Source organism: Conger conger, chromosome 17 (assembly GCF_963514075.1).
Source record: "Conger conger chromosome 17, fConCon1.1, whole genome shotgun sequence".
In the NCBI taxonomy this organism is placed as follows: domain Eukaryota; kingdom Metazoa; phylum Chordata; class Actinopteri; order Anguilliformes; family Congridae; genus Conger; species Conger conger.
In genome coordinates, this window is record NC_083776.1 from 1,388,610 (window position 1) to 1,415,067 (window position 26,458).

A 26,458-nucleotide genomic window follows, 5' to 3' on the forward strand; every position below is an offset into this window, starting at 1 on the left:
ACATTTTGACGTAAGAATGCGGTGAGTCCTCCCCTTCCCTTCAGATCGGCGCTCCGGGCTGCGATCACACCTGCTTCCGCATACCCCTGCGCTATAACAACACGGCAAACAAATAGCACCAATTTGTGGCGGATTTGAAATAAGACGTTACAGTTGCATACTTTCAACATAAAGCAAATGGCTACGACCTGGAATTGATGGCGTGGCCCAAAAACAAAAGCGCGGACAAATAGATGTTAAAACTCAAATGAAATAGGCTTTTCTGATTATGGCACTCCCTGGTGCAAAATTCAGCTATGACCAGCTTGACATTACCAGCTACCAGCTGTTTCAAAACATAGCTTGAGCTGTTTTTGAGCTGTGCTTTTTTTCAGCAGGGCTTACTCGTTCTGAGATATGAATATGTACCATCATCGAATATATTTGCTGCTAGAAAATGGTGAGTTTCCATTACTGTTTAGCACCCAATAAAACAAACCAAAGGGACAAATAAACCATGTTCCTGGGGTGGTTCTATGGGGCACACACACACACACACACAGTCAGAATGTGTCAAGCCTTTACCAACCATTCATAGTCAACAATTACCATGTCAAGAGCCACTGACACAGTGAATAGCTTGGAGATCCATCATCTGTAGCTTCTTTTCAGGTACTTACTGGATTGCTCCCTGGATTTTATCTAAATATTATCAAAGGAATCCTGACAAAATCCTGACATTTTAAATTCAGACGCTCTTTGAACACTGCCTGGCACCCTTCAATTGTAATGTCTGCTTGTACATCACATTACATTACATTACATTACATTACATTACATGAATGGCATTTGGCAGACGCTCTTATCCAGAGCGACATCACTGCCCAGTCCAGAATGCAGCCTCTCTGGCCATTACACAAATACAAAACCAACGATGTGTTCGTGTACCATCTGGTTGGACAAATTACACTCCCCGCTGAGCACTGCTGAACATCTGTTACCCTGACTGGCTCAGATGGAGACCAGTGAAGTGTCCAATCTTTCCACGGAGCACCGTGTGATGTCATAAAAGGCGGGGCATGATGTCACTCGGGTCAGAGCTGTCCAGGGACCAGTCTGGGGGGGGGGGGGGGGGGGTCAGCTGTCAGCCCTGCCTGTGAGCACAGACTGCCCCACCACCTGCTCACAGCCCATGCTCCCTCCATCCTCTGCTGCTCAACAGACAGGAAGTCCGCTGACACAGTATTGCACCTGATCACACTCCTGAATGAATACTGGGCTGAAATGGTATTCGTTTTGGATTCAAATACTTTTCTGCATTTGACTAAACTTGCCTGGTGCATTGGAAGGAATTAAATGATCCCAAAATATGTAAAACCTGCCCATTTGCAGGCTCAAATGCACCAGGCAAGATCAATGGAGCGAAGAGGATTATTTGAATTCGAAACAAAAACTATTTGAACCCAATGGTTAACAAAGAACACTTATCAAATCAGAATGTTTCTGCTTCTCCAGTAGAGAGACAGGTTTCAATGTCAGGAAAATAGAGCAGATAATCTGGGTGTGTTTATAGGTCGTGTGCATCAGCTACTGAACAAAAGCTGGTATCCCCATTCTCCCACAATGCAATGCTGTGGCTGCTTTTGCCACAGCACATCTGGAGACAAAGAAGGTTGATTACCCACTCATATAGAAAAACTCAACGATAAAAAATCAAGCAGTGTTCACTCATATGTCACGGTGAATAGTACCCTGAATCCAGGCAGTGCATTTTTCTTTCTTGAAACGTTGAATTCACATTTATGTCATTTTACCCAAGTTGTAATTACTTGATATGGAAAAATACTGAGACACTAAATGACAAGTCACGCAAAACCTAATATATTATGTTTCAAATAAAGAATAGAACACATAAAGTAGCAAGTAAATGATTAAATTGTAATTCAATCCAAAAAGGGGATTTAACACTAAAACCTGAATTACATGAAGTGAAGCTATGCTGCCACCGTGTGGTTAAAAGAATACTACAGCGGCCGGACGCCATATCAATCAGTCTCGCCCCCCCCCCCCCCCCCAAAGTATTGGCCTACGTTAGGTCAATATTTGTCCGTAACTTTGATTTACAAGCAAACACAAGTCTTGCACACTTTCTTCGAAAACGAAGTTTGCACGTTTGTTTTAATGATTGGTAAACTCTTCTCAAAAAACAAAAACCAAAACATATTGCTGCTGTTTGTCAAATTAAGGTCAAATATTGATTGAATCCCAGCCTCGGTATCGTTCGGGGGGAGCTAGGCTCCACTCTTGCTGGTTCTTACTGGGTTTCAGCAATTCATTTCTTCCTTTGTGTCATCGACTGGCTCGCGTGTTCAAACACCTTGTTTCTAACGTCTAAATTGACTACTGATTTAAAGGAAAACCGTAAAAGTCCTCAGATTTAAGTCTGACACAATTACTGTGTCAGACAGAATTCGAAGGGAAAAGTTACAATTTGTGATATGTGCCTGTATTCTGATGGATTCCACCAGCAGTGTGTTATAGATTTCGGTATGAACCGTACAGGTTTTTAGCTTGCACTCAATTGCAGGTGCAAAAATACACCTGATACAATTTTTGAGATACTATGGTTTTGAGGGTCTATTGTCATTTAACAGTGCATACGCGCATACACGCATACAAAACAATTGGGCACATGCACTCACTCACACAAGGAAACATAATCACATTGGCTCTGAAATCTAACCTTTCACCTTTGTATCTTGTGTCTTTTCAATCAATATGTAAATATATAAATTCTGTGATAGGGTATAGTTTTTTCTGTATACGCGCATGTGTGTCCTGATAATTGATCCATCCATCCATCCATTATCTTAACCCGCTTATCCTGATCAGGGTCGCAGGGGGCTGGAGCCTATCCCAGCATACATTGGGCGAAAGGCAGGAATACACCCTGGACAGGTCGCCAGTCTATCTCAGGGCACACACACCATTCACTCACACACTCATACCTACGGGCAATTTAGACTCTCCAATCAGCCTAACGTGCATGTCTTTGGACTGTGGGAGGAAACCGGAGTACCCGGAGGAAACCCACGCAGACACGGGGAGAACATGCAAACTCCGCACAGAGAGGCCCCGGCCGACGGGGATTCGAACCCAGGACCTCCTTGCTGTGAGGCCTGATAATTGATGTTATTATTAATTTTTAAAAAAAAACTTTTGGTAAGATAGTGCACCTGTGGTAGAGGTTCAGAGATTACATAAGAAATCTACCCCTGAAAGTTATGATCAGCGGTCCAGTCTTTCTTTTAAATCTTCAACTAGGCTGTGCCAAATCCTAAACTTTTATGACTATATGCGCGCGCGCTCATGTCGCTGGCGTGGATGAATACTCGATAACAATTGCCTGATGCTGGCCAACGCAGTATTTTTCTACATGTTCTGCAAAAATAGCGATACTTGTCGGAGAACACAGGTATAGATAGTTACGTTTTGTGGATTGTATCGCGTCTACTCTTACGGCGGGAAATTCACTGAAGCCTTTTCCGTTTTGCCATTGAACATGAAAATACAACAGCAACGAAAATAACACCAATGTTTATTTTTATCGAGATCAACTGGCCGTGCAGGGTAATTAATGTGTTTAAACCTTAGTGATGTGCAATGGTATGAAGTTAACTAAACTACAACTGTTTAAAACGTGTCGGACAAATTGCCTCAATTGTAGCTCCAATCGTCCAATGACAAGCATCGCCAGGCCCCACCCAGTACGGGTATGTACACCTGTATAGGTAACGCAAGAGAAGCCAGTTTGAGGAACACGTCGATTAGGAGAGCAAGTGCGTGTCGTTGGAAGAAACAGTCGATCGATGTAGACAAAATGTTTTATTTTATGGATGTTAATGCGCCCTGATGCATTTCTACTCGCGACACAGGGATATGCTTTGTTTTACAATTTTTAAAGCTTTTAAAGAAAAGTTGTTCTCTTTCCCGTCTCTGCCACAACAAACAATATTGGATTATAGGTCTATTGATTTAAGAAAAATATCAATTGAAACCGCTTGTGACCACATCGCCATTTTTACCGCGATTGGACTTTGAAGTTCTGCAAAGGCAAGATGGGAATCTGTTGGAACTGGACCGTGGGGTTCCTAGCTTTCTGGACGGTGTTTCTGTTCCTTGGAATCAGATTGAACGCGGAGATCGCACCGAACCCTCCCGATGCCACTCTCAAACCCCAGCCGAACGGAGACGGCGATCCCCAGGCATTTCCAGAAGCTGAGAAAGCCAACCTGCCGGTCTTCGCTATGGACTATCCCCGCATCCAAGTTCCATTTGAAATCACGCTCTGGGTCCTGCTTGCGTCATTTGCAAAAATCGGTGGGTGAAAGTTTTGGATTCCTTGTGTTTAAAAAAAAAATAACATTTATGGGAAAATCTAATCTATTATAATAATATTAATATAAAACGTGTTTTACTAGTCCTTTTGGTCTAAAGGAACATTTTGTAGAAAATTGTGGAGTGAATTCTGTGAATTCCTCCAAATGACCTCTTAGCCTAAGTTTTCAATTAAATAATTTTGGACGAACCACGGAAATCTCTCTCCCTAGCTATTTTTTTGTCGCGGTCTTGTTCGTCTCTGGTTTTTGCCTCAGTGCTTTGACGCTTGTCCGCCGCCCAGGTGCTTACACCATAGGCGACCGCTGCGATCACGCGCCAAACGAACATCTCAACAATCATCAGCCGCGTAGTGGATGTCCACCTTTCTGTTGCCGTTTGTGCTTCACTGCTTCCTCCCTTGGTGTTGGTGGAATTTTTTGAGCTTTTAAACACCTGCTTCGTAATCTTTACATATTATTAAAATCCAAAGTTGGTTCCAGTAATGGCGATGTGTTTTTGTTGATTGCACTACAATATTTTGGTGGCATATCTTGTTGTACTGGGTGCTCCTTTTCTACCTCTTTTTTCTTTTATTTTTTTTGAACTTCAGCAAAAGACATTTTAGGGTGTATCTTGCACACTATCTTCCTTCATGCCCAACATCCTCCTGGATATAATATCTAACACCATCCACAACTGCGGCCTCACAGAATGAGTGCTTTCATGTGCCCCTGCAGTAAAATGTTTGAATATGCTCATTTTTTGGCATCTGGGTCTATATTCTCTTGCTGGGCACCTGCCTCACACTAGAACCAGATCCTCTGAGCTTAAAGCCCACGACCCACTTCACCAGTGAATGCATTTATCACCAGCGTGTCGTCTATTTTCCAACACTGGATTTTGTAAATGTGCATCAAATCACAACATAAGAAGTCTCAGCTCTGTCTTGATTTGATCTCTTTAGAAGAGATTTTGTGTGGATGAATCGTCATTGAACAGCGTCATTAAAATCCAACGATAATGGTTCTGTGTGTCTGTCTTTCTCTCTCATATTGCCATAATGACCACGCATGGGCAAGAGACACAATTGTATCTGTAAACTACCATCAACATGGTGGGTTGCTTTGCATGTGGTACAGAAAAGAACTGTAAAAGACTGTATTGTGTAGGAAGTGCTCACTTCTCATGTCTTTCTTCTTAAAAAAAGATTTCTGTAGTGCTCTCAGCTGTATTGGATAGTACTGTGTAGCGACAGGTGGAGTGGGGGTGAGAGAGGGATAGACATGCGACAGAATGTCGAGGCACCCCACACTTCTCACGTCTGACAGCGATGCTAACGCCGCGATGCTAACGCCGCCCTGCTCCTTCCCCCCCCCCCCCCCCCAGGCTTCCACGTGTACCACAAGATCACCATCTGGATCCCGGAGTCCTGCCTGCTGATCAGCATCGGGCTGATCGTGGGCGCCATCATGCACGCGGTGCACGAGGAGCCGCCCGCCGTGCTCAGCTCCAACGTCTTCTTCCTCTACATGCTGCCCCCCATTGTGCTGGACTCGGGCTACTTCATGCCCACGCGGCCCTTCTTCGAGAACGTGGGCACGGTGCTGTGGTTCGCCGTGGTGGGCACGCTGTGGAACTCCATCGGCATCGGCCTGTCGCTCTTCGCCATCTGCCAGATCGAGGCCTTCGGCGTGCAGGACATCAACCTGCAGGAGAACCTGCTGTTCGCCGCCATCATCAGCGCCGTGGACCCCGTGGCCGTGCTCAGCGTGTTCGAGGACATCAACGTCAACGAGCAGCTCTACATCGTGGTGTTCGGGGAGTGCCTGTTCAACGACGCCGTCACCGTGGTGAGCGGGGCGGGGGGTTCGTTTGGTTTGAGAGGAAGTGCGGGCGTTTGTTCGGTTTGAGAGGAAGGGCGGGCGTTAACGGTTTAGGCAGCGTTAGCTTGCACTTTTTGGTTTTGCGTGCGTGCGAGTGAGTGTAGTCCGTCCGGGGTTGGCTGCCACCGTGTTGAACTGTGCCCTGATGCAGTTTTTCGTTTGAGTGGGCGTGCGAGCGTGAATGTTTTAGGCAGTGTAGTCTGTCCGGGGTTGGCTGCCACTGGGTTGGATTGGCTTGGCGTTTGTTGTCGTTTACGGGTGGGTGGGGGTCGCTGTTGTCAGGGGAAACTGAGAGCAGCCAACCCATCCCCACCCCCCCCTTTGTTATGGGAAAACTGAGTGGCTGGTTAACGTTCAGACTCCTAGAGGGGATTATTCATGTTGATGAACCAAACCAAGATCTTCCAGAAAAGTCACCTGACTGCCTCCTTGACAAACTTTCACAGGCTGTGTTTGTCAAACTGAAGCTTTAGCAGAAGAGCCGCCGGCATGTTTAATGACTGTAAACAAAACCGAGCCACATCTGCAGTCTGCCTCCAGAGGGAGGCTCGGTGGTGAGGCTGACCTGCCGGGACTCGTTGAGCGCTCGAGGCTTCCGAACGTCTTCCCTCGTACGGCCTGTTTTCCTCACATTCCGCAAGTTCTTTAATCTCCCGTCTGGAATCTCGCACATGGCATCGCATCGGCATTCCGAGCGTATGGCGGTAACAGTTGCTGATCCTTCCCCCCTCCCCCCTCTCTCCTCGGTTAACCGCACGGCTCCAGTTGGCCAAGACGTGGCCGTGTGAATGAAGTTTTACAAATACTACATCTGGAGGCGGAGTCAGTCATTTGTGGTGGTCTTTTTTTCTTTCTTTTTTTTCTCTTTTCTAAATGTCAATGATTTGATAACTCAGTTTTGCCAAGTGCTTGGAGAGGTGGTTTTCAGGGAGGAGGGGTGTTGTGGTAGGGACCTGGGGATTAGAGGCTGTGTGAAGTCTACCTCTCGAGGGATGAGATTTTTGCCCATATCGTGTTTGTGGCTTAATTAGCACCTTTTAAGATGGGGGGCCCCCCTGTTGAGCGACTCAGCTGTTCGGGCGGAGTCTGGGCGCACAATGAAGTGCTGCTTTCTCCTCCCGCGGTTTCTCCTGGCCTTTGTTACACCTCAGTTTCAGAGCTGAGGTTACAGGAAGAGTCGCGTTCAGCCTGGGGGCAGTCCCGTGTGTGTGTGTGTGTGTGTGTGTGTGTGTGTGTGTGTGTGTGTGTGTGTGTGTGTGTGTGTGTGTGTGTGTGTGTGTGTGTGTGTGTGTGTGTGTGTGTGTGTGTGTGTGTGTGTGTGTGTGTGTGTGTGTAGATGCTGCCAGACTGGTTCTGGCAGATCCATGCTCTCGGGTAAGTGGGTGTCGACCGTGTTTGCGAGTGGGCGGAGACCGCCTTGCCGAAACTGGGTGCATTGTGCTCCAGCTGTGGCCTTCTCAATCCTTGTTTTTCCTGAGCTCTCATGTATTTTTTATATTGAATACATTCATTTTTTATGGGGCCGCAAAACTTACATTTTTACATTCACATTTTATGTGGCTGATGCTGTTATCCAATGGGACGGGGGTGCATACCAATGGTCATCGGAACAAATGCAAGCACAGATCAGAAAATACAATTCTGTCAGAAAGCAGCAGCTATCCGTAGCCATGAGCAAGTATAGTTCTCAGAGTAGAGCTATGGCCAAATCTTTTCTTCTACGGTTACCTTAATACTTAAGCAAGAAGTGAGGTGTGATTACAAGAGAAATATCTGCAATACAAGCACAACACTTTAAATTGAAATGCAAACAGTGCTTAGAACAGACATCCAAAGTAACCACAAGCACTGGTACAGTAAATTGAGATAAATTATACCGCTATCCTGGCTTGATGCAGAAACTCTCTGCCCAGTGAGAAACTATTTTTATTCACAGTGTCCTGCTGAAATGGCTCCTTTAAATGTACACAAACAAAACAAACAACAGTCTAGTCGCTGTGTATAATTCCCCCGTCAGAGTAAACTGTTAAACCCTCTTGTCAGGGTGTTCCTGCTCTCCCTGGCTTTGTAATACACATGATACAGGAAGCTGAGCATGAGAGGGAACTTTATTTTCTACACAAGGTGAGTGACAAGGACAAACATTTACCTGTGTGGGGGGCGGGGCGGCTACCAGGGATTAGGGCCTGCCCCAGAGTGCTTTGTGTGAGTGAGAATGGAAACCAGGAGGCGGGTACGATGGCCTGAATGTGGGCCGAGAACCAGTCCCTCTCTGTCGCTCGCCTCTGCTTTGGGCCGGCGTCCTGAGGGGCAGGGCGGAAGGGGAAGCCGGGCGTGAGGAGGAAGTTGAAAACGAGGTAGTTTAAGTGCTCAGAAGAGGAACGTTTGAAAAGGTGTCGGGTTTAGTTTGTGGTTGGGTCATTCCGAGTAATCAACCGCACGTGAATGGGGCGACTAGTCCGATTTTACTCAAAATTTGTGTAAATGTCGTTTCTATATCGAATAGCGGACACGTAAACCATTAACCTCATTGGATTTGTCCTTCTGGAGGTATTGAAATTGGGATTTGTGTTTTTGGAGCATCGTACCTTTGCAATTAAAATAATTCTGCTCCGAAAAAAAGTTGTGGTCATTCGAAGAAAAAAAAAATCATGCAGCTTGGCTATTTCTTTTGTCAATATTTGATGGTGTACTACATCAGCACCATTTGGTGGATGATCTGAATATTTTTGTTCGCAACAGCCACAAGGAAAATGGAGTCAAATACTGTTTATTCAAAAATATTACAATGCCAAAGTTGGCTCTGGCCAGAAAATGACCAAAAAGTCGTGCATATTCAGCTGAATGTTGGTAAGGTGGAAAGTTTCTGACCAAAACCAAACGGGGTATAATAGGCCTACTACTTATGTACAAAAATGTCTATTATACCTTTTGAGAGAGACCTTTTAATTTTGATTGGTAAGTTTCTACCTGGCGGCAAGGATGGTGCAGTGGGTAGCACTGCCGCCTCACAGCAAGGAGGTCCTGGGTTCGAATCCCCGTCGGCCAGGGCCTCTCTGTGTGGAGTTTGCATGTTCTCCCCGTGTTTGCGTGGGTTTCCTCCGGGTACTCCGGTTTCCTCCCACAGTCCAAAGACATGCAGGTTAGGCTGATTGGAGAGTCTAAATTGCCCGTAGGTATGAGTGTGTGAGTGAATGAATGGTGTGTGTGCCCTGCGATAGACTGGCGACCTGTCCAGGGTATATTCCTGCCTTTCGCCCAATATATGCTGGGATAGGCTCCAGCCCCCCTGCGACCCTGTTCAGGATAAGCGGGTTAGGGTAATGAATGAATGAATGAATGAAGTTTCTACCTTACCAACTACCTGGCTGAATATGCATGTGTGGCTCTAGTCCTTGCAGGATGTGCTAATGTGTACAGGTGATGAACTAATCCCGTCAGATAAAGCAGGATCGCTGTCCCAAAGTAGGTAGCACACTGGCTCTTCAGCTTGTTTCGCTGTGTTTACATGCCAAAATCAAAAGCCCAGAAAATAACCATGCTTTAAAAAAAAAAAAAAAAAAAATTTCAGTTAAAAATGCCCAAAAAATATCAATTTGTCCAGTGTCCTGCTTGTGCAACTTGTTTTTGAGCTTCTGTCAGGCCATTCCTGAAGACGGTGGTCCCTGCTTAGTTATTGCTATATGATTGGGATCTCAATGCTGTTTGGACTCAAAGCTGTGTCAGAATGGTTAAGCCATTAAACGCCTATGGAGGGAGTGTTGAAGCCCCACTTGGCAGCAACGCTAAGCCTGTTGTAGTGCACAGCTCAAAATAAAGCCAAGTTGAGTGCCATCAGGGTTCAAATTATTTAAACTTTGATTTTGTTGGAAGCTGTCCTTTCCTAGTGTGTCCAGTCACATCACAGCTGTTTATAAAGCAGGCATACGCTACCTAGCAACACAGTCAGAGCCGTTTCACGTAGGCTACATGGCTAACTGTTAGTTAGCCCAGTTCGTTTCTTTACGGTTTGGGAAACTCGATATTATTGTTTTCACAAAGCGAGTACACAATTCTATACTTTGTTAACCGCAGACAAGCTAGTACTATCACATTGTTGCGGCTTGTCACAGTTTAACGAACTAACGGCTTCTTGGATGGATGACAACAAATTCAACAATTGACGGCGCTCGATTCTTGTGTAGTCAACGCCTTCCTTGCCACTGAACATGGAGTTAGACGCTGATCATGTGAAAGCCGCTATAGGTGTACCGTTTGAAGGGAGTTCGCATTTTTTGAGCCTTGACAGATTTGCAATGCTTTTTTTTTTTTTCTGCCCCGTAAAGATTTCAATTTCTGCAGAAAATGTGGTTAATGACATGATTTACACCCGTTAATGTCTTGGCTTCAGTTATGGAAGTTGCCCACAAAAAGACGTCCTCACCCTAACCCCCTATTAAGGGCTGAAATGAACCGTGAGCCCTGATTGGCTGAGGCTCGACACCCGTGTTCTGATTGGCTGTGTCCCGGTCAGGTGCTGTACAACATGTTCACGTTCGTGGCGGACATGCCGGAGGTGGCCTCGGAGGACGTGTTCCTGGGCGTGGCGCGGTTCTTCGTGGTGAGCTTCGGCGGGCTGCTGTTCGGCTTCGTGTTCGGCTTCGTGGCGGCCTTCACCACGCGCTTCACCGCCAACGTGCGCGAGATCGAGCCGCTCTTCGTCTTCATGTTCAGCTACCTGGCCTACCTGGTGGCCGAGCTCTTCTCCATCTCCAGCATCATGGCGTGAGTGTAACTGCACACACACCCACGGCACACATGCTCACACGCTCACACACTCACACACACACACACACACACACCCACACACACCCACACGCTCACTCTCACGCACGCTCACACACTCTCACTCTCACACTCACACTCACACTCACACTCACACTCACACTCACACTCACACTCACACTCACACTCACACTCACACTCACACTCACACAATCTCATGCACTTGCACACATGCAGTTAAATACAGAAATGCTCACATTCTCTCTCACACAAACACACACACACAGGCGCTCACTCATGCTCACACACTGATTCTCACGCACGCACGCACGCGCACAAACACAGAAATGCACACACAGATTTTTATTCCTCTGCTCTTAACTGTAACTGGTGAGCGCTGTGGCTGAGGTGTTGTGGCTGAGGTGTTGTGGCTGTGGCTGTGGTGGGGCAGGATCGTCACCTGCGCTCTGACCATGAAGTACTACGTGGAGGAGAACGTGTCCCAGCGCTCCTGCACCACCATCCGTCACGTCATCAAGATGGTGGGCACCGTGTCGGAGACCCTCATCTTCTTCTTCCTGGGCGTGGTCACAGTCACCAGCGAGCACGAGTGGAACACGGGCTACATCCTCTTCACCCTGCTCTTCGTCTTCGTCTGGAGAGGACTGGGTGAGTGTCTGTGTCTGTGTCTGTGTCTGTGTCTGTGTCTGTGTCTGTGTCTCTGTCTGTGTCTCTGTCTGTGTCTCTGTCTCTCTGTGTCTGTCTGTCTGTGTCTGTCTGTCTGTCTGTCTGTCTGTCTGTCTGTCTGTCTGTCTGTGTCTGTGTCTGTGTCTGTGTCTGTGTCTGTGTCTGTGTCTGTGTCTGTGTCTGTCTCTGTCTCTGTCTCTGTGTCTGTCTCTGTCTCTGTCTCTGTCTCTGTCTCTGTCTCTGTCTCTGTCTCTGTCTCTGTCTCTGTCTCTGTCTCTGTCTCTGTCTCTGTCTCTGTCTCTGTCTCTGTCTCTGTCTCGCTACTATGATTAGTTGTGTATGCCATAGCTTATAGTAGCACTTATGTATAGTTATTGTAGCACTCAACCGTGGTATGCTACTTGGTAAGTTGATGCATTCTTCAAGTATCTACTTGATCATGCTCGGACTCGGAACTGTACTTTCCTCTCGGGTCCTTAATGCACTTGTCCCTGGGTTTGATTTGCACTTTATTCTGCTTAAGTGCCTGTGATGTGCTGTGGTTGATACTGTGGCTCAGTCCTGGGTGTGGAGTGTCCAGTGTAAATACGACGATTTTCATCATGATGAAAACACTTCTCAGGTTGTGTATGTGGAGAGCTTCTTTGCTGAGTCACTCATCCCCCCCCCCCCCCCCCCCTTCACTCTTTCAGGTGTCCTGGTCCTGACCCAAATCATTAACCCCTTCCGCACCATCCCCTTCAACTTCAAAGACCAGTTTGGCCTGGCGTACGGTGGCCTGCGGGGGGCCATCTGCTTCGCCCTGGTCTTCCTCCTCCCCGAGAACATCGGACGCCGAAACCTCTTCGTGACCGCCACCATCGCGGTCATCCTGTTCACCGTCTTCATCCAGGTGAGGGGGCGGTGCGGCGCAGGTGTGGGGGTCCCCGGGGGGCCGCGTGCGCTGGGGGGGGGGTCTGTGTGGCCGACGCACGCTTCCTTTCCTCACCTCTGGACTTCCTCCTCTCCTCAGGGAATCAGCATCCGGCCCCTGATCGAGTTCATGAACGTCAGGAGGACCAACCGCAAGCTCACCAGCATCAATGTGGAGGTTCACACCCGGGTAGGCTGCTCCTCCCTCGCAGCACGCAGCTCTTGGGCCTGTTGCTTCACACAAACTCTGACGTATTCACTGAAGGTGTTCTGCTGCTCGTTTTCAGTCATCAATTGGATAAAGTGGCAGTTGCATATTGAAATCACAGCACTTAATAAAATTGAGTGTGCAAGTAGATACTTTTATACAACTTTCTGATGTCTTTTTGAGAACATTGAGCTCAGTATATCGGCTGACTTTACACCGGGGGTGCACAACTCCCATCCTCAAGGCCTGGTGTGTGTACTGGTTTTGGTTCAAATCAAATGTTTATTTGCTGACAGCTCTATAAATGACCCTGGTTCAAGCCTGTACTTGAGCACAGTAAACTCATTAGGATACACTTGCAGTCTGCAGCTGTAGCTGTTACTCATACACATGTCAGATAATTATTTTATTGACTCAATCATATCTTAAGACCAGAAGTTGGAACAAAATCCTGAAACGGGTCGGCCCTTGTTGTGCACCCCTGCTTTACAGTTATATCTCAAAGGGCTTGTAGAGTCCTCAAAAGTATTTTAACATGTGCATTATGCCATCTGTGAGCTCAATATACTGTGTGTGGCATTTGGATATAGAGCACATGTATTTGCATGTTGCTGGTATGTATGCACTACATTGGAATAAAGTGTGACTTTGTTTTCAGGTCATGGAGCATGTCATTGTTGGAATCGAGGACCTCTGTGGGCAGTGGAGTCACTACTACTGGAAAGACAAGTAAGAGCCTGATTGGTGCATATGTGGGACCTTGTGACAGCATGGGGTGGCCACTGCACTGCCTGTGTAAAAATACCCTTGGGGGTGGAGAGAGGCACCGAGCTCTGGCATTGATGGTCTACTACAGTGTTTCTCAATCTCGGCCCTGGGGACCCCCTGTGTATGCTGGTTGTCATTCCAACGACAACGGCAAGCTGATCATTTTTCGAAATGAGGTACTTTACCCTCTTAAGCCACATTGTCTGACATTTCTATGCTTGCCATGAAGAATAAAAGACCCATATCTGAACAAATGAAAGACTGAGGTGAATCAACAGGGTCCTAATTGGTGAAATTGTGGACACCTGGCCATGAAAACTAACCATTTGGAAGATAATGTAGGAAATACTAAAAGTACAAATTTTTTTAATTAAAAGTACGTGAGCCAAACCTGCTTTGTGCCAGTAAGTTTATGAAAGATTATGAAAGAACCTACGCCTTGTTCAGCAACCTAATTAGGAGCCTAATGACTAACCTCAGGCTTTAATGTGATCAGTTTAAAAAAATCAAAGGTTACCTATGTTTATGTAATTGTTTGCAATATAGCATAATGTGCTTTTATGATTCGTGGCATGCATAACAATTTCAGACATAATGTGGCTTAAGATGGTAAATCCCTCAAAACATTACCTACCTAAGTAACTTATTTAGAAAAATGAGCTTGCTAGTCTTTGTCCCCACGTCCTGCCTGTGGCTGGCTGAGTGTCTCGTGGACTCTGATCCAGAGGGGCTGAGTGTGACGGAGTGGACTCTGATCCAGAGGGGCTGGGTGTCTCGTGGACTCTGATCCAGAGGGGCTGGGTGTCTCGTGGACTCTGATCCAGAGGGGCTGGGTGTGACGGAGTGGACTCTGATCCAGAGGGTCTGGGTGTGAAGGAGTGGGCTCTGATCCAGAGGGTCTGGGTGTGAAGGAGTGGGTTCTGATCCAGAGGAGCTGTGTGTGAAGGAGTGGGCTCTGATCCAGAGGGTCTGGGTGTGAAGGAGTGGACTCTGATCCAGAGGGTCTGGGTGTGAAGGAGTGGGTTCTGATCCAGAGGAGCTGTGTGTGAAGGAGTGGACTCTGATCCAGAGGGGCTGTGTGTGAAGGAGTGGACTCTGGTCCAGAGGGGCTGGGTGTCGTGTGGACTCTGATCCAGAGGGTCTGGGTGTGAAGGAGTGGACTCTGATCCAGAGGGGCTGGGTGTGACGGAGTGGGCTCTGATCCAGAGGGTCTGGGTGTGACGGAGTGGGCTCTGATCCAGAGGGTCTGGGTGTGACGGAGTGGGCTCTGATCCAGAGGGTCTGGGTGTGACGGAGTGGGCTCTGATCCAGAGGGTCTGGGTGTGACGGAGTGGGCTCTGATCCAGAGGGTCTGGGTGTGACGGAGTGGGCTCTGATCCAGAGGGTCTGGGTGTGACGGAGTGGGCTCTGATCCAGAGGGGCTGGGTGTGACAGAGTGGGCTCTGATCCAGAGGGTCTGGGTGTGACAGAGTGGGCTCTGATCCAGAGGGTCTGGGTGTGACAGAGTGGGCTCTGATCCAGAGGGGCTGGGTGTGACAGAGTGGGCTCTGATCCAGAGGGTCTGGGTGTGACAGAGTGGGCTCTGATCCAGAGGGGCTGGGTGTGACAGAGTGGGCTCTGATCCAGAGGGTCTGGGTGTGACAGAGTGGGCTCTGATCCAGAGGGGCTGTGTGTGACGGAGTGGTCTCTGATCCAGAGGGGCTGGGTGTGACGGAGTGGGCTCTGATCCAGAGGGTCTGGGTGTGACGGAGTGGTCTCTGATCCAGAGGGGCTGGGTGTGACGGAGTGGGCTCTGATCCAGAGGGTCTGGGTGTGACAGAGTGGGCTCTGATCCAGAGGGGCTGGGTGTGACAGAGTGGGCTCTGATCCAGAGGGTCTGGGTGTGACAGAGTGGGCTCTGATCCAGAGGGGCTGTGTGTGACGGAGTGGTCTCTGATCCAGAGGGGCTGGGTGTGACGGAGTGGGCTCTGATCCAGAGGGTCTGGGTGTGACGGAGTGGTCTCTGATCCAGAGGGTCTGGGTGTGACGGAGTGGGCTCTGATCCAGAGGGGCTGGGTGTGACAGAGTGGGCTCTGATCCAGAGGGTCTGGGTGTGACAGAGTGGGCTCTGATCCAGAGGGTCTGGGTGTGACAGAGTGGGCTCTGATCCAGAGGGGCTGGGTGTGACAGAGTGGGCTCTGATCCAGAGGGTCTGGGTGTGACAGAGTGGGCTCTGATCCAGAGGGGCTGGGTGTGACAGAGTGGGCTCTGATCCAGAGGGTCTGGGTGTGACAGAGTGGGCTCTGATCCAGAGGGGCTGGGTGTGACAGAGTGGGCTCTGATCCAGAGGGTCTGGGTGTGACAGAGTGGGCTCTGATCCAGAGGGGCTGTGTGTGACGGAGTGGTCTCTGATCCAGAGGGGCTGGGTGTGACGGAGTGGGCTCTGATCCAGAGGGTCTGGGTGTGACGGAGTGGTCTCTGATCCAGAGGGGCTGGGTGTGACGGAGTGGGCTCTGATCCAGAGGGTCTGGGTGTGACAGAGTGGGCTCTGATCCAGAGGGGCTGGGTGTGACAGAGTGGGCTCTGATCCAGAGGGTCTGGGTGTGACAGAGTGGGCTCTGATCCAGAGGGTCTGGGTGTGACAGAGTGGGCTCTGATCCAGAGGGTCTGGGTGTGACAGAGTGGGCTCTGATCCAGAGGGGCTGTGTGTGACGGAGTGGTCTCTGATCCAGAGGGGCTGGGTGTGACGGAGTGGGCTCTGATCCAGAGGGTCTGGGTGTGACGGAGTGGTCTCTGATCCAGAGGGGCTGGGTGTGACGGAGTGGGCTCTGATCCAGAGGGTCTGGGTGTGACAGAGTGGGCTCTGATCCAGAGGGGCTGGGTGTGACAGAGTGGGCTCTGATCCAGAGGGTCTGGGTGTGACAGAGTGGGCTCTGATCCAGAGGGGCTGGGTGTGACGGAGTGGTCAGTCCCTGGAGGCCCAGAGCTCTTCCACAGGAGCCCTGAGCAACGCGAGGTTTTGGGGCGTTCCCCGTCCCGCCGACCTCGCTCTCCTCTGTGCGGTTTTGCCCCCGCCCTGCCCCGGCCCCGGCCCCGGCTGGCGGGACCGGTTTGGCCGCTCTAAATTAGGATCAGCCGCTGCCAGAACTCGCACGCCCTCCAGACGCGCTGCAGGGCGGGCCAGGGAAGGAGACGCCGGAGTGAACTTTCTGCGGAAGAGGATCCGTTCTGGGCGGGGTTTTCTGCAGAAATAAATCTGTGATCTGACCCATTTCTTCCCCCCCGGGTGGTGGTTGGTGTTGATGTCAAGACTATTTAGTCAGACTTGACAAACTGCAGTCCGCAGGAGACCGCATTCTGCAGCCATCCTTTTTTAATTGGAGTGTTATAGGATTCATTGCTTGTGCAAATGTGATGTTTAATTACTCCAAGTGTTGCCCAGGGAGACCGGATAGTTTCTTAGGAGCAAAGTTTTTGTCTATTTGTGAGTGTGTCCATTTGTCAAATGCCCCTGTTGGCCAGTTCACCCCCCCCATCCCCTTTACCACCTATCCCTGTCCCATCGCCCACAAATCCGGGGTGGCCTGTTGTGTAGTGGTGAAGGGTCATGACTGGGACCCACCAGGTCGGTGGTTCGATCCCGGCAGTAGCCACAATCCGCACAGCCGTTGGGCCCTTGGGCAAGGCCCTTAACCCTGCATCGCTCCAGGGGAGGACTGTCTCCTGCTTAGTCTAATCAACTGTACGTCGCTCTGGATAACATGACGCAATGTAAAAATCCCCGTCCCAGCGCTCACGGATCCCCGCCCCCACAGGTTCAAGAAGTTCAACGACAAGATCATCCGGAGGATCCTGATCAAGGACAACAGGGCCGAGTCCAGCATCGTGGCTCTGTACAAGAAGCTGGAGCTCCAGAACGCCATGGAGATCCTGGACACCACCACCGGGGACCTGAGTGCTGCTCCGTCCATCACCTCCCTCCAGTGAGCGTCTCCTTTTCATCCCTCTCTCCTCTCCTCTCCTCTGCTCCGTTTCCACGGTTCCTCCACCTCCTGTTTTCCCCGCTCTCTCTCGCCTATCGCCCGCCCGAGTCGCTGCTTGCTGATTAGCGTATCCGTTTGACGCGAGCGCTTTAGATCGGCCGGGGCTCTGTTTGCCGAGGACGGCGATCGCCGACACACTGCGGTGCCTGAGAACAAAGCGCATTCATACAGCGGAAGTCACCAATGTGCAGAACTGCTTCCTGTTTAAGTAGCGTCGGTGAATTCACAACCTCAAGCAGTCAAATTAGTTTCAAATTAAGCGCTGGCTGCTGGAGATGGGGCGTGTGCCAAGGTTGTGGGGCCTGTTGTTCACATGGTGGCTTGTAAGGCCTTGTGTGCATGACGCACGTGTGAGTTTCTCTGTAGGGGGGGGATAGGGCGGCCTGTAGCGTAGTGGTTAAGGTACGTGACCGGGGCCCCGCAAGGTCGGTGGTTCGATCCCCAGTGTAGCCACAATAAGATCCGCACAGCCTTTGCGCCCTTCACCCTGCATTGCTCCAGGGGAGGATTGTCTCCTGCTTAGTATAATCAACTGTACAGCGCCCTGGATAAGATGCCAAATGCCCTTAATGAAACGTAAATGTAATGTTGTTCAGATGGCAGCTTGTAACGCCTTGTGTGCAAGACGCACAACTCCGGCATTAACTCCCTCCCCCCTCTGAACTTGCAGAGACGAGAAGAAGCCTTCCGCCAAGCCGAAGAGGAAGTTCATGGCCAATGACCTGAAGAACATGCACGACCTCCTTTCCAAGAACATGTACAAGATCCGCCAGAGGGTGAGTCAGCGTTCTGCTTCCTTTGTCTTCCTCACAGCTGCCTGACCACTCAAACCACAACAATGTTTATCCCCCCCCCCACGCCATTGGCTGTGGCAATTGGAACCAATTTTCAAATGATGAGCTTGAATTATTGTTCAGCTGTACAATGTTTTGGTACAGAGTGTCGGCCCATCAACTGTATGTTTTGAACTCCGAGTTTAAGGACTATAAACACAGGCAGAGGGTGAGTCAACATGTCAGTGAGCCTTTTTTTTAATGATAAGCGATTTTACAATGGTCTTGTAACAATGTTTTAACACAAAAATCTTACCTATTGTACCTTTAATGGTTGAGCAGATGTATAGTATGAGTATGGGACTGGTTGTAGGATGGCTCCAGTTTGTTCTGTTGCCGTTGCACACGTGTCCTTGTCAGCGGGACCGGTTTTCAGAGAGCACCCCGCCGATCTTCGCCCTTCAGCGGTGACTTTAGCAGGGCGCTCCGGGCTAGCAGGGTTATCCATTCTACGGGCGCTCTCTCTCCCTGCTGGTACGTTCAGCCTTTGGTGGGGAGACTCAATATGGGGATCCACACTGGCTTTTTTTGAATTGCTGTTGGGTCAGAAGTTGGCCTGTTGGGCGAGATATTCCAGCTGCATGAGAACAGTGTGCCGGGTTCAGACCTCGGCTGAAGTTTGGCAACGCCTGCTCATGACCGCTGATTTTATTCGCTGGGTATCATTGATTTAGTTCCTCCCTGTGGTCCTGGTGCCAACATACTGCTCTTGAGTGCTTTTGTGATTGGTGCTGGTCCTTTAGCGGTGAGGTTTAGTTTGGTGCATAAGTGTGCTGAAATAATTTTCCAATGAGAAAAGCCCTCTGTATTCTGAGGGGGGGAGATGTACAGTGCAGTCCGTAAGTATTTGGACAGCGACACGACTTTTGTTCTTTTGGCTCTCTACTCCAGCACATTGGTTTTGGAATGAAAGGACGAATGTGAGGTAAACTTTAATTACACATAATGTAATGTAATGTAATTACACGGTGTTTTACATCCATGTTAGGTGATGCTTGTAGGAATTGCAGCGTTATGATGGGTCATCTCATGTACACATTTTGACCTCAAACTCAATTGTCTTCAGTGTATCGCAAAAACAAAGAAATTGACCTTGCTGTTCCAATGGCTTTGGAGGCAACTCTACATAGTTTGCCCAATTTATGGTCCCAAATGAAATTGGCCTCCTGTGTGCCGTTGCATCATTAGTTTATGCACAAGAAAGGTAAAAGGTCCAGAGTTGTTGTGGAACTTTTAGAATCTCTTCAGTAGTGGTGTGAAATAGCCCCTGGCCTTTAACTTAAGTGTGTCGGAGTAATTTAGTAGCACACAAGCCATTTGGGGGATAATTGGTAGTCCGCTACATGGACGTCTCGAGTGGAAGCTTTGTGTTGTATAGGACAGGACGTTCATCGTATGTAGTGCAGAAAAAAGCCTTCAAAAGCAAATGAGCTTTGTCCGTTTTGGTGGATTGTAGAAATTGACCCTACGTGAAGAGACTCCAGTCCCAACAGAAGCATGTCTGTTGCCGTGGACACTCAGTCGATACTCCATTTATTGGTCGGAGAGGAGCCAAAGTTATGTGTTGGAGCTGGAGCCCCGCCCTCTGTACATCTCATAACCCCCACCTGAAGGACTCCTCCCCTAGCCTGCCCGTCTGTGGCTGACCGCGCTCTCTTCACTGGTCTCTGCCCCGGCCTTCTGCTGCTTTGCATCACCCTGAGGGTTTGGCCGCCAGTAAGTTTCCACTCATGACCTCACTCCTCTGTTGTGAGTAAATATATTCGGTGTTTACCGAGCTCTCGTGTGCAGGCCTGTGTCCCCTCCGTGGGTGACGATGAGCAATCGAGCAATGGCATTGTGTACAGTCCTCAAATATGAAACCACTGTGAATCCACGTCTCCAATGGGCTCCACTTCCTTTTGAAACCGCGGGCCTCGCCCTCCTGCTACGAGCCCATTGGCTGTTTCTGAGGGGCCAGGGAAGTGGGCTGCAAGAGAAGAAAGGAACAAAGCGTCCAGCCTTTATCTCATAACCAAGAGAGACTACACCTGCCACACAATCTAATCTCGGTTTTTAATAATGGTGACAAAAACGAGAGGCGAGTCATGCTTCGTCATCCACTGACAGAGTTATGTTACTGTCTATTATATAATTTGTTTAGATTTGTTTAGCGGGCTCAATAGGAAAGCTGCTTTGTCCAAGCAGCCTTGTTTCCTTAAAGTATGCTTTAGTGTGGCTGGATATTCACTGAAACACAAACACAAACCCAAGGGGACAGATGCAGTGGCAGTGCTGGTTCCCGTGGGGTCAGTGGGCTTTTGACAGAAATGTTAGATCGTTGTCTGAGCCCAGGTGAGAAATTTCGGGTTAGCAGGTTAACCTGAACACCGAAAGGCCGCGGGAGGCTTGTGGCGCTGCGTGTGAAACGGTAAAACCCGCTCGACTGCATTCAGACGGAGCTTGTCGTAAATCACCTGCAGATCTGTAGGCGTTTGAAGCATTTGGGTCGTGTTACCGATCTGGGGAACAGCCTGAAAGGCCTCACACCACAAGATGTGTGAAAAGGGGTGCGTCATGGGGCGGGGGGGGATAGGGGTATTAATGTCCCCCCTCACCGAGGGGAACGACATGAGAGTGCTGGGCTCGGAGTCTTGGATTTAGAAACGAGGGCAAGACGTGCAGCTGTCCAATCAGGGAACAATAACGGTCTTATGCAATTTATATTTAATTATTGATTAGCCTGTCTTGTGTATTGCATTATTTTTGAAAAATCGTGCTGTCGATTTAATATTCCGCTATGCGTCATCCATGTATACAGGTACAGGCACAGTTTTTTTGCGTGTGTACAGGATTAAATAGTTCCACATGCACTGTACACATTACTCATTGCAGTAATATGTGCAGTGTAAACAACCAACAGATTTTACTGAAAATGATTCAAAGGTTATTGAAGGTGTATGATCGGTGTTGTTGGAGACATTTGCATTCCAAAAGAGGAAGTGAAATCGGATCCAGATGCTGAATAGATTAGTCCATTCAATATGCTTTTGGACTGCATCTTCAGATTTTAATACAATTTGGCATGCTGATTTGGCCTTCTAAGAAACCCTTGGAACCGAAATGTAAATCTTGGTGATATAGGTGAACAGTTGGTACTGATTATCATGACTCTATGACTTTGACTTGAGTCTCCATTTCTGTAGGTTGTAGAGAAATGTCAGTATATCACTTTATAGGTCATAACTAGCTCTATTCTATTTTACATATGTATTATGTTCACCTCAAAATTAAAGAGTTGTGAGTGATTGTATATATTCCTGAGTTGCAAAACAAAAAATAAAAAAATGGATAAAATTAGCACCAAATTTGTCCGCACCAACTCCAGAAAATTTGGTCTTGGACATTTGAGTCGTTGCAGTGATATCTTTACTTATCTGAAGTATCATCATATGGTTTTGTATCTCCAATGTTGCTCTGCTGTGTTTCTTATAAGGCCAAATCGGCATGCCAAATCTCATTAAGATCTGTGATGTGGCCCAAAAATGTTGTTGACATGGACTTGCCCCTAATGAGTGAATGCTATCCTGTGAAATCCTGCCCTCCTGTTCACTCGCTAATCTATCTGAATCGGGCTAATCTATCTGAATTGGGTGTTCTCGTTATTCTGCATGTGTATATGCGTGTCCAAGAGAGATGGGTGAATTGAAAAAGCGGGACAGACCAAGAGATCACCTGTGGGGTAGATGCCCTTGGCTTTGAAACCCAGCGACGGTGATTTCTTTGGGTGGGAGGCCGTGGCTTTTTCAGAGACCCTTGTAAATCCTGTGTGGAGATTAGTCGCCTTCCTTGTTCTCAGAGCAGTTGCCGAATGCTGAATCAACACCATAAATGTAAAGAGGTTCTCTGAGATGAAAGCTTGTGATTGTGAAAGGAAGATGTTTAATATGTTTTTATTACGGTTTCTGTGGGTTAAGAAGGCAAATAGAGCTGTTTTTGTGGTTTCATGCAAAGGAATGTACACAAGGCAATGTTGATCTTTTTTTTTTATTAATTTTTTTTTTTTTACTGTGTGTCAGACCCTGGAGTACACCAACAAGCGCGCCCTTCCCAACCAATCCAAGGCCCGTGAAATCCTGATCCGAAGACACGCCAGCATCCGCCGTAGCCTGCGTTCCGGAAGCTTCCAGGCACCGGTATGGGAGAGGCAGCCCTGCGCTGGTCACTGTGGGAGGGGGGGGTCGGGAATGGGTCTTTTCTCTATCCTCTATCACTGGGTTTGTGTGTGGTGCGCTTATGAGCGTGTGCAGTCTGTAGGGCGGCCTGTAGCGCAGTGGTTAAGGTACATGACCCTGTAGCGTAGTGGTTAAGGTACATGACCCTGTAGTGTAGTGGTTAAGGTACATGACCCTGTAGCGTAGTGGTTAAGGTACATGACCCTGTAGTGTAGTGGTTAAGGTACATGACCCTGTAGCGTAGTGGTTAAGGTACATGACTGTAGCGTAGTGGTTAAGGTACATGACCCTGTAGTGTAGTGGTTAAGGTACATGACTGTAGTGTAGTGGTTAAGGTACATGACTGTAGTGTAGTGGTTAAGGTACATGACCCTGTAGTGTAGTGGTTAAGGTACATGACCCTGTAGCGTAGTGGTTAAGGTACATGACTGTAGTGTAGTGGTTAAGGTACATGACCCTGTAGTGTAGTGGTTAAGGTACATGACCCTGTAGTGTAGTGGTTAAGGTACATGACCCTGTAGTGTAGTGGTTAAGGTACATGACCCTGTAGTGTAGTGGTTAAGGTACATGACCCTGTAGCGTAGTGGTTAAGGTACATGGCTGCGGCCCGCAAGGACGGTGGTTCCATCCCCGGTGTAGCCACAATAACAATAACAACGCCGTTGGGCCCTTGAGCAAGGCCCTTAAGCCTGCATTGCTCCAGGGGAGGATTGTCTCCTGCTTAGTCTAATCCACTGTACGTTGCTCTGGATAAGAGTGTCTGCCAAATTCCATTAATGTAATAATGTAATGTCTCAAAGTGTAACGTGTGCTTTTCTGTCTCTCAGGATCTTTCCAAGTCCCATAAGTATTTCTCCCTCCCCGCTGGTAAGAATCTGGACTCAAAGTTCCCACCGAAGAGACTCCATCCTGTTGGTGAGTTTTGCACGGCAGCGTATTCACCTGCACTGCTGTTCACTGCTAGCGTCAGGTCCGGTGCCAACTCTGCTAAGCCAATCTGCTAGCGTCAGGCCCAGTGCTAACTCTGCTAAGCCAATCTGCTAGCGTCAGGCCCAGTGCTAACTCTGCTAAGCCAATCTGCTAGCGTCAGGCCCAGTGCTAACTCTGCTAAGCCACTCTGCTAGCGTCAGGCCCAGTGCTAACTCTGCTAAGCCACCCTGGGAGCATAAGTCCTGGAGCTAGCTTGGTTAAGCCACTCTGCTAGTGTCGTGCCTTATGCTAATGCTGCTGAACCACTGCTCGTGACAGGACTGAAGCTAACTGCTAGTAACAGACCTGGCGCTGAGGTTTTTGCCTCGGCGTACAGTGGCACCTGCCCATAATGTCATAACCGTCTCTGAAACACGGGTATCCGTGTCTTTCATCTCTGGTGTGACGAGATGTTGGGAGTGGTCTCCATTTTGTTTTGAGGAGACTGAGTGGGGGGGAAGCCAGTTTGAAAATAAAAATGGCTGACTGCTGGATAACGACGCCGGTGTGTTTGTGTTCGCGTCCCCTCAGGCGGCGACGAGGACGAGGTGATGTCGGAGGCGGGCTACCCCGCGGCCCGGCCGTGGGCGCGGCAGCCGGAGAGGGCCTCGTCCCGCGCCATGCTGCCCCTGCGGAGGCTGGACACGCTGCGGGAGGCGCCCGTGGACGGCGACGGCGACGCAGAGCAGCCCCCGCAGGTGGACTTTGTGGACGAGCGGTGGTCGCGGGCGCGCCCGGGCTCCAGCTACAGCGACTCCCGCGTGCCGCCCCGCCGCAGGGGCCTTCAGGACCCGGACGAGGGGCCCAGCCCGCAGCGGGACCCCCGGGGCCCCGCGGAGGACGGGTCGCGGAACCCCCTCCTGCGTCGGCCGCACTGGAACCCTCCCCACCAGTGAGGGGGCGCCATGTCAGACCCCTGGGTGCGGGGTGTGGAACGGGGGGGGGGGGGGGGGGGGTTAGGGTGCCATCTCGTCAGGGTGAACTGACAGTCGTACTGGCGGTGACGCCCCAGGGGTCTAGGACTCGCCTGAGCAGTGGCCACATGATGCCCCCCCCCCCCCCCCCCCTCAAGGGTCTTCCACCATTTTGGGGCTGTTTGGAATTATTTAATTACTTTTTTTTTTTTTTTTTAATCATTACTTACCATTTTAAATGTAACCTCCCATTACCTGGCCTGGATACTGCAGGGTTCAAAGCGGGTCTGTGACCTTGAAGAGGAACCCTGCGGTCCTGTGAGACGCCGGGAGATGACACTGGGACTGAGGCACAGGTCGTCACGATCGTCCGCACGATTGGGCCCCGTTGCTGTCGGGGCGTGGCCGTTCTGCGGTGAGCGTTGTGGCGTGTCCCATGATGCCCTGTCGGCTGGCGTGTTGGGGAGCGCGCTTTGGCGGTCGTGCGAGCGCGCCCGGGATCCTCCTCCGTCGACTGAAACTGCCAATTTGACATTGTTCCAGATGAAACCTAAACTGGTTTTTTTAGTCGGCCTATCAGTTTGTGCCGATACAGGAAGCCGTGTGCGCGTTTTCCTCACGCCCTTTTCAAACAGAGCCGTGATAACGGAGCTGTGCTTGCGGAGAGGAGGTCGTCCTGCTCTTGCGCAGGTGCCATGTCGTCGGCGGCCCTGCAGATTTATTCCCGTTTGCGTGATAAGAAAACCACAACGGAAAGCGTGCGGACTCCGCAGGGCCCCCACGCACCCCCGGAACACGACCGGTCCAGAAAGACGTGAAGCTTCCGTGGGAGACTTCCTCCGCTCCACCCTCATGGATGTCCCTGGGCTGGAGGATCAGGGGAAGATCTGTCCCACAGCACGGGAGGCTCCTGAGAAAGCTGTGCGTTCTGATGTCACTGAGGCACCATAGAGTCCCTGCAGTCTGCGACAGCGCCCCCTCTGTTTGACTGGTCTATGTCTGTTCCGTGTGCTGAAGTCCACTGTGTGTCATCCTTTTATATGTCCGTTGTAATGGATGATTCTGACTGTGAAATTGTGATCTTGTCAGGGGTATTTCTCTCCTCTGTCAAGACCATCCGCCATTGTTTTTGCTTTTATCAGATTGTGTAATAAAAGTGTATTTTATAGAATATCTGTTTAAAAAAATAAATGGTTCTTAAGCAATCTTAAGTTATTTTATTAAGAGGCAGGCTTTTGTCCTCGACATGTACTCCTGAAGGTCACATTCAACATGGCTCCATTATCCCAGTCTTGAAGCTCGACAGGTTTTGGGTCTATCCCAAGTTCCCATTTTCCACTGACTTACCTATGTCTATATTTATGACTGGACAGACGTTTTACTTCCTGGTTCAGTCTTTGTTTTGTAAGCGCACTGACCTAGTGTAACTGGTTTGCCTGGGCTCCAAGAGCATTGTGCGGTTCGCTACCTAGCGGGCATAGCTGTTACTGCTATGAATGGTTTCAGGATAATTTCCACAGCATCTTGTACAGCTCATTCTTATCTAGTGCGCCATTTGAGGCTCTGAATTTAACAAAAGAAAATGATCCTTAACGCAAACGTGAACTGATCTATCTGGAATTTGAATATAATGATGATAAAAGCCCTGTTCTGTATCTGCTGTACTGCAGTGCCACCTAGTGGTCTGCTTTTAGCCATTCACCCGTTCCAACTGTGTGTTCTTCCCACTAATACATCGCTAATGTTGTTTACCAACTGCGTATGGCTCATTCTGTGAAATCAACCAGGGGTGTGCTTCAGCTTCCAAAACATTAGCCTCTGTGTCATTCTGGAGATTGGCTCATAAATACAGGGAGGGTGTTACCAAAATCACTCCAGAGTGGAAATGATAAAGGCCAGTTATTTAAGAGTCAAATCTCTAGAAC

The 26,458-nt window shown here is 49.2% G+C and overlaps 1 protein-coding gene across 1 annotated transcript; it reads left to right on the forward strand.

The window, feature by feature from the left end:
* The first annotated feature begins 3,800 nt into the window (after window positions 1–3,800).
* Window positions 3,801–24,535, forward strand: slc9a2 (solute carrier family 9 member 2). The gene is made up of 12 exons (XM_061226114.1): window positions 3,801–4,359; window positions 5,746–6,209; window positions 10,756–11,006; window positions 11,458–11,675; window positions 12,386–12,585; window positions 12,706–12,795; window positions 13,472–13,542; window positions 17,376–17,543; window positions 18,274–18,379; window positions 22,495–22,611; window positions 23,478–23,565; window positions 24,151–24,535. Exons 1-12 carry the CDS (start codon window positions 4,098–4,100, stop codon window positions 24,513–24,515), a joined length of 2,400 nt encoding a protein of 799 aa, XP_061082098.1. The 5' UTR covers window positions 3,801–4,097; the 3' UTR covers window positions 24,516–24,535.
* Window positions 24,536–26,458: the final 1,923 nt, after the last annotated feature.

Bases quoted from the DNA above. Each gene is read 5' to 3' on its own strand.
- slc9a2 (XM_061226114.1), top strand. From the start codon at position 4,098: ATGGGAATCTGTTGGAACTGGACCGTGGGGTTCCTAGCTTTCTGGACG. The intron at 12,796-13,471 runs GTAGGCTGCTCC...CTTTGTTTTCAG, and splicing joins ATGTGGAGGTTCACACCCGG to GTCATGGAGCATGTCATTGT. The intron at 22,612-23,477 runs GTATGGGAGAGG...TCTGTCTCTCAG, and splicing joins CCGGAAGCTTCCAGGCACCG to GATCTTTCCAAGTCCCATAA.